Raw genomic sequence first — 469 nt, forward strand, 5'->3', positions numbered from 1 at the left:
GTGCGCACCGAGCTGAAGCTGCTGCGGGCGCTGGCGCGGCTGGACCCCGAGGCGGCCCACGTGGTGCGGTTCCACGAGGGCTTCCAGGCGGGCGGGAAGTGCTACCTGGTGTTCGAGCTGCTGGAGAAGAACCTGTTCGACTTCCAGAAGGAGAACGGCTTCGCGCCCCTGCCCGTGCGGCACATCCGCACCGTGACGGCCCAGGTGCTGCGGGCGCTGGCCAAGCTCAAGGAGCTGGCGGTCATCCACGCCGACCTCAAGCCCGAGAACATCATGCTGGTGGACCAGGCGCGCCGCCCCTTCCGGGTCAAGGTCATCGATTTCGGCTCGGCCAGCTTCTTCCCCGAGGTGCGCTACGTGCGGGAGCCCTACATCCAGTCCCGCTTCTACCGGGCGCCCGAGGTGCTGCTGGGCCTGCCCTTCTGCGAGAAGGTGGACGTGTGGTCGCTGGGCTGCGTGGCGGCCGAGC

The 469-nt window shown here is 69.1% G+C and overlaps 1 protein-coding gene across 1 annotated transcript in view; it reads left to right on the plus strand.

Annotated features, from left to right (window-relative positions):
• Nucleotides 1-469, plus strand: part of LOC102373748 (periaxin) — a 10,059-nt gene that overhangs the window by 8,771 nt on the left and 819 nt on the right. The window contains exon 9 of the mRNA XM_025213056.1: nucleotides 13-467. Coding sequence (XP_025068841.1) covers nucleotides 13-467 — 455 coding nt within the window. The remainder of the gene's footprint in view (nucleotides 1-12; nucleotides 468-469) is intronic.

The sequence above is a fragment of the Alligator sinensis genome, unplaced genomic scaffold (assembly GCF_000455745.1).
Source record: "Alligator sinensis unplaced genomic scaffold, ASM45574v1 scaffold1667_1, whole genome shotgun sequence".
Taxonomy (NCBI): Eukaryota; Metazoa; Chordata; order Crocodylia; family Alligatoridae; genus Alligator; species Alligator sinensis.